The sequence below is a fragment of the Mesitornis unicolor genome, unplaced genomic scaffold, assembly GCF_000695765.1.
Source record: "Mesitornis unicolor isolate BGI_N332 unplaced genomic scaffold, ASM69576v1 scaffold18111, whole genome shotgun sequence".
Lineage (NCBI taxonomy): Eukaryota > Metazoa > Chordata > Aves > Mesitornithiformes > Mesitornithidae > Mesitornis > Mesitornis unicolor.
Genome location: NW_010163305.1, coordinates 1 through 6,584, shown reverse-complemented (window position 1 = coordinate 6,584; position 6,584 = coordinate 1). Strand labels below are relative to the sequence as shown.

General features: G+C 39.2%; 1 protein-coding gene across 1 annotated transcript in view; it reads right to left on the bottom strand.

Moving 5' to 3' along the window:
* PXK (PX domain containing serine/threonine kinase) overlaps positions 1–5,726 on the bottom strand; it is a gene marked incomplete at its 5' end in the record, with an annotated part of 15,790 nt that extends 10,064 nt beyond the window's left edge. The window contains 6 exons of the mRNA XM_010193924.1: positions 1,800–1,878; positions 2,323–2,440; positions 3,658–3,819; positions 4,275–4,376; positions 4,533–4,637; positions 5,652–5,726. Of these exons, the coding sequence (XP_010192226.1) occupies positions 1,800–1,878; positions 2,323–2,440; positions 3,658–3,819; positions 4,275–4,376; positions 4,533–4,637; positions 5,652–5,726 (641 nt within the window). The remainder of the gene's footprint in view (positions 1–1,799; positions 1,879–2,322; positions 2,441–3,657; positions 3,820–4,274; positions 4,377–4,532; positions 4,638–5,651) is intronic.
* Positions 5,727–6,584: the final 858 nt, after the last annotated feature.

Sequence of the window (6,584 nt, the reverse complement as noted above, 5' to 3'; positions counted from 1 at the left end):
GGAATGCTACTGGTACTGCTCACTTAACTCCCTCTTTCTCCTTTGCCTTCTCTGTCCTCATCCCTAGGCCACCGTCTGGGGTCGTTTTCCACAGGTTTTTATGTACTGCTTTCTATTTTTCAAGCACTTCTGTAAAATGAGCAGCATCTGACCCTCAGAATGCAGCCAGTACTGATGGCGGAGTAAGCAAGACTGCGTGAAGTATTTTGGAAGCTGATAAAACAGGTACAATTATCAAAGGCAGAGAAAGGCTCTCCAAAACAAAAATGCCTTCTCCTTAAAAGTCTATGGATTCTTTAATGACAAAAGATTGCCAAGGATTTCATTTAAATTTCACCAAAACGAAAGCATTGCTCTTTTTGAGAAAACTCTCTTGGCACAACTGTTGTTTTAGCACTAACAAGAACCACGTGAAAGGTCGATGAGTGAACTTAACACTTGAAAATACCTGCATTCTTGTCTTACTTTGGCAAAGGCAACTCAAGCAAATATTCTAATATTTTCGCTCTTCCCTCCATGGCATCAGCAGCAACAGCATAAATGATTAATCCTTTTGCATTAAAAAAAGACACTAGAGGGCAATGGTAGTCTGAAAATAAACTGGTTAATCCATTTCAAGATACTTTGCTCTGGAGAACATACTAGAAAACTGTCCCAGAAAGAGACCTCAAACCTGGCTTCGAGATAGTAAATATTTCCGAGATCTTTTGTTGCTGTTCGCTAAGGAAGATTATCACACACCTATACTAGAGAAAATAAATTCAACTCTAGAATCAAGTTTATAAGAATAGTATGCCATGACAAATTCAGAAATAAAGCAAATTTTAAAAGACTTTTTAAAAAACCCACGAAGGTTCACCGTTGTTTACAGGACTGTTTACAGGAAGTCAGGGATTACACGTCCTTGCAAAATTAAGCAAACTCATAGTTTACATGGTTATAATAAATAATAAAGCCAAAGAGTATTGGTATGAAGGGACTGTAGTATAATACCCTACATAGCAGATACAGCTGGGCATGGATTGCTTGTTCAACATCTTTTAACATCTGTATGTTCTTGTATCCAGAGTTTTCTTACAGTATTTCTCCCTTGCTTACATACTTCTCTCTACTTCCCACCTCCTTTAAGAGCAGACACACTGCCATTTCTCCTTTTCTGCATCCTAGGCTTGCTCTGTACCTGCCTTTACCACTTCACTGCATCACTGGGAAGACAGTCTGTAAGGAAATATGTTCCCCCTACGCTTCAGACAATCCCTAAACCAGAAACCAGCTAAAACCTCTACATAACACTGCATACCCAGACCCAGCCTAAATGTCACTGCTGAGCAAAGCAAGAGATCCATGTTGCTGGTCAGAAGTAAACTGATAGCAAAATCTACTGCAGCAGGTCTGAAAGGGTGTGTGGTGTTCAGCTGCCTGCTGGGCTAAACCACAGGGGGGACATGCAAAAAGACTCCTTATTCTAAATGCATTAAAACAATCTGCATATGATCTCAGTCATGCTGGCACTACTTTAATAGCTGGATCAATTTAAACCATAGCACCATGCTAAATAAAATGCATTCATGCCAGCTCCAGCGCACCAAGAGACCAAGAAATGTTAAATAAGCATTTATCATATTCACAAGTGATGGGTTCTATAAAACCTATTAATTTTTAAGCTTCATTTGGGATACACTACATCCCTCAGAACGAGGAGCAAATCTTTCTAAAAAGGAACAAGAGCAAAAAGGCTCTTCCTCCTAATATAATTAAAAACATTGCTGTGAGTATAGAACAAGTAAAACAAGACTTACGGCATCTGTAAGAGCCGCAAAACAGTTGGCATGCCATTCTTCATAGCTTCACAGGTCAGAATGGATTCCAACACAGACACTACCAAAGGAAGAGTAAGAATGAACACATTTTTGCACTGCAGGGTAGCGAAGGATTTAGAACGAACGTCTGGCACTGCTGTATGAAGCTCCCCTAAGTGCTGCATCAACTAAGCAGGGAAGAAGCTCTGTGGCATGTGGTTTTTATTATAATGTTACTGTTACACATGCAAGCTTTCCAAGAATGTTAGACACGAGGCGAGGGAATCCAGACATCTAATTACTTACTACATGCTCTTTTATCACTCAGTTAAAAAAAAATTATATATATGCTACACATATTTCAGGAAGAACACATTTTCTGCTTTTTAAAAGTTACTGAATCATTTTTTTCCAGTCACAGGCTGCAAAGACCTTAGGCTGCTATTTCACAGCACTTTGGCTTAGGTAAAAGGTGGGAGTACTCAGGAAGCTGAGGTTGGTATTTTCTGGATTGTATACTAACCAACAAACACTGATGGTGCCGGAGGGAAGCTCTCTACTGGGATCGTATCTGGGGGTCTTCCATATGTCATTTCATACAGTAAGTGCCCAAAGCAATGTACATCAACACCTTCTAGAGTCTGTAGGAGAACAAAAAAGAAGAATATAACTTGCTAGAAGTAATCAGCTTCTCGTAACTAGTTTGAAAACATGTGATAACCCATTAAAGAAAAAAAGAGTGGTCTCGTATCTGAAGACAGAAAAGAAGAACCATTAAGACGGTTTGTAACCACAACCACTTCCGTAACTTTAGTTCAAATGAAATCTTCATGCCTCAAGCTACTGCTCTCTCTCTAAGTGATAATACAGATGGGACAGCAGTAGAGTCATGTTCTGTAAAAATACGAGAGCCATATACTCACACGAATCATAACCAAGCACATTTTCCGAGCTAACTCAAACAGCAAGGAATGAGCTCCATAATACAACCACTGCCACTTCACAGGGAGGCAGATAAAAAGACAGCAAAAAACCATACCACACAAACCTAGGAGAGTCTTTCACCCCTCCTTAGGTTTGTACAAGCTATACATATATGCTAAGCTTCCAGACAGCACATTTCTGAGATTTTAAAATCATGTTTAAACAGAAACAGCTCCTCTTACGGGAGAAGGCTTAGAGCTTTGATGGCACTAACAGATTTGGACTAACCATGAACTTTTGATCGTTTCTCTGACAACACAGTAGAACTTGTTTAGCAAGGTCTGCAAGCGGCTGCCTCGTGATGCTGCATGGAATTTATTACAATGAGCACTGAAAGGTAGGGCGAGATGCTGGCTAAAAGACTGTATTGCTACAACGAGGCATTTTTGGGTTCATATTTTTGTAGGAAGATGGTAGTATTCTGCTGTGCGAGCCTGCAGCTAAAAAATCTGCAAGCATCTAATCAATTTTCACAGTATCCACCACAGACAAGGCTGAGCTGCACCCATTGTACACACATGCAAATGAAGAGGTGTGGTAAACAATATGCACATTGCTATGAAATACAGGAACGGGCAGGAAAGAGATCTTAAAACAACTGGAGTTACCTCTATCTGTGCCAGCACAGCTGACATGAGAACACTCACCTGCACTCCCCTTCTACCTGCTTCCCTTTGGCCTCAGCCTTACTCTAGTGCGCTGCAACAAAACTGCTGTGATTTGGAGGAAGCAGAAAGGGGATTTGATGGAGAAAAGTTCAGATTTAAAAAATGGGGTTGAGACATGTGGGTTTTTTTCATTCTAGTCAGCTCTCCATAACCAGAGTTGATGATAAAGGCATAAGAGTTAGCTGAATTAATTATCTGAATCTTACATTAATTTTCCGAAACTGTGAGAAGTATGATCGATAAAATGATGGAAGTCCCAACAAGGAATTTTCTAGATCCAGTAACTTGCAGGTGTCCCCATCCAACATCACGTTGGCAGAATGAAGATGGCCGTAAGGAAATCCTTTCTCATGCAAGAATTTTAATACCTGAAAACAACCCAAGACAGGAGCACTGTCACATGATGCTCTGATGATCTCAAGATCTTAAATGCTCCAATACTAAAGCAGATACATAATAAATGAGGCCCCTGTTTGGAATGCCTGCTCAACTTGATCTTCTATCTACATCATCTTTGGCCGTCTATACATTTCCATTTAACTGCTAACACTTGACATACAAGAAACATCTGATGCTGGTCCTCAAAGCAAGTTTGTACACACCTCCCAAAGAGATCCAGAAATTAAAATTCACAATTCTACTGAATATTATTGAGTAAAAATTGAAAAATACATTCATAACAATTTACATTTTGCTTTGAAGTCTGCTGCTGAAATAAGCTTTTGTGCTCAAAAGTCTGTCTACTTTTTCCAGTTAAACCAGTCGGCCTCAAAAAAAAAATAAAATCAAAAAGGCTGGTAAAAAAAGCAAAAAAAAAAATTACCTCTAATATTTGCCTTCCATATGTTTTTATTTGCTGAAGTTCAAGACCTTGAATTTTTTTAGGATTGCAATACTTCTTCAGGAATGGGTCTTTTGGCTTCGCCTTTAAAAGAAGCACACATATCAAGTATCACGCCCAGAAAAGCCGGTAATTGTATCAGTTCACTTCGCAATAGAAGGTAAACAGCTTCATAAATGACATGCTATGGTCATTCACATTCTGACATTTGAGTTGGGGGCAGCAGCGGGGAGATGTTACCTTATAAATAAGGTCCTTGAGTGTCCCTTTTTCACTGAATGGTCTAATAACCAGCGCTGAAGATTCATTGGCAGTGGCAAAAGTGATTTTGTAAATATAGGGATGCTACCAAAAGAAGAAACTGTAGGTAAGTTTTAGTTAACAGTTTTTGCAATTCATTTTTTGCTCGATTCACAAGTAAGAAAATTTATTGTATGTTCACAGTGACAAACTGCATTGTCAGTGACATCTGCTCAGGTTATTCAGCCTTAACCCGAAGTAAATGCAAAGAAAACTTCACAAGAACACTGTTCAGTTTCCCCATAAGTAATAAAATACCCACCATCTTTTTTTAACAAAGCAGACCGGCAGTTTAGACAAATGAAGAGTCCAGCCCCATTAATACTTACACATGAGCAGCTTTACTGCAGGTTTAAGTCATGCTAAGCTAATAAATTCATTCATGGTTTTATAGAACTACGGCACATAGGGAAACTCAGCATTAAGAGCTGTCATAACAGTTTTATGTCTTCAGAAATTACTATAACGACTTCTTGCAACTTTACAAAACCAAATGAGACGGCACCGTTGGAAATTACACGTACTTTAATTAAAATGGCAAGTTAGGAAAAGACTCCTTGCTAGTGTCCTATTTTAATACATCAGTTTCAGTCTGGTTTGGTGGTTGAAAATAGGAATATTTTCTATTATCTACTAAGATATTTCTGTCTTAAGTTCAAAGAAATTTAAAAAAGTAACAAAAATCATTGCGCTTCTGCCTGAGAATATCCCCAGCACACGGGTTAGCAATTACACCCAGACAGCACCATCCTAACAGCCTGAAAGTGTCGAGGAGCTGAAATAAAAGCTCATGATCTCACACTACTGCACAAGAAAAAAAAATACAATTAACCACAACTCCAGATCTCCTGTAATAACCCTGCAGAATTATTGTTTGTGCTGAGAACACGTTACCCCATATTGTGTGGGAAATGTAATTTAAAGGTTCGCACATCTTTAAATAAAAGGAACTCTAAAATTACAAACTGTATCTACTAGACTACACGTGCTTTTGCAAAATCAGTCCTCGACAAGCACTCTTGTGCTGGCACAATTTAAAAGTCTTCAAATAATACTCACAGAACAGGAAGAAAGAAGTTTCACAGCATACTGCAAGTCTTTGTCGGACAAGTATTTATCAGGGCCAAGATCAGCCTGAAAATAAATAGGAAAAGAACAGCATCATAATGGATGTTGCACACCATAAAGAAAATGTGATATGTATTCTGTTCTCACAAATTAAGACAGCTGCTTGAAGGTACATTTTGAAGGGGAAGCAAGGAAATTACATATACAGAATGAAACTTGAAGAGGGTGAACGAGGCCATGGTTTCACAATACAAAGTGTCTGACAGTAGATAAGTATTATAGCCTCCTTCCTCCCTCATATCTGACGAGCCTTACTATCACTGAATGAACTCTGCCAACTCCAAACTTGGGGACTGTGTGCATTGTGAAATGATGAAGCTTAAACCCCCCCCTTCTTCCTCTCCAGCAAAAAAACCCTTCCCTCCTACTGCAGGGTTCGCTGGCATCCGCTCTGCAGTGAAGTCTCACAAACAGCCATGCTGATATATTTAATAGGACAGTATCTTACAGCACAGGAACACAAGCAAGTGTTTAGTAACAACAATTTGGTGTTGATACACATCTACCTTAAAGGAGCAATTCATGCCTCTCTTGGCTCTTAGTTTGTCAGTACAACTACAGAACCAAGAAAGAAAACCCACCTCTTCAAAAAGGATCGCCTTGCTATTTTCAGTGAGCAGATTTATACTACAGCCAACAGGTACATCATGACAACTACAGTAACCTGAGGTGCAGGAATGGGAACAAATGACCAGGCACAGACACTTGCAAAGTGGATTTGCCACCAGAGGAAAGAAACACGAGAAGTTCCCACACCACACACTGAAGGGCTTTCAAGGCTCTTTCGAAGCCTGAAGTCTTAATATAAATGAAATAAGCCAGGTTCATTAAGAAAGACCTGAGTATGAGATGAAAGTATATATA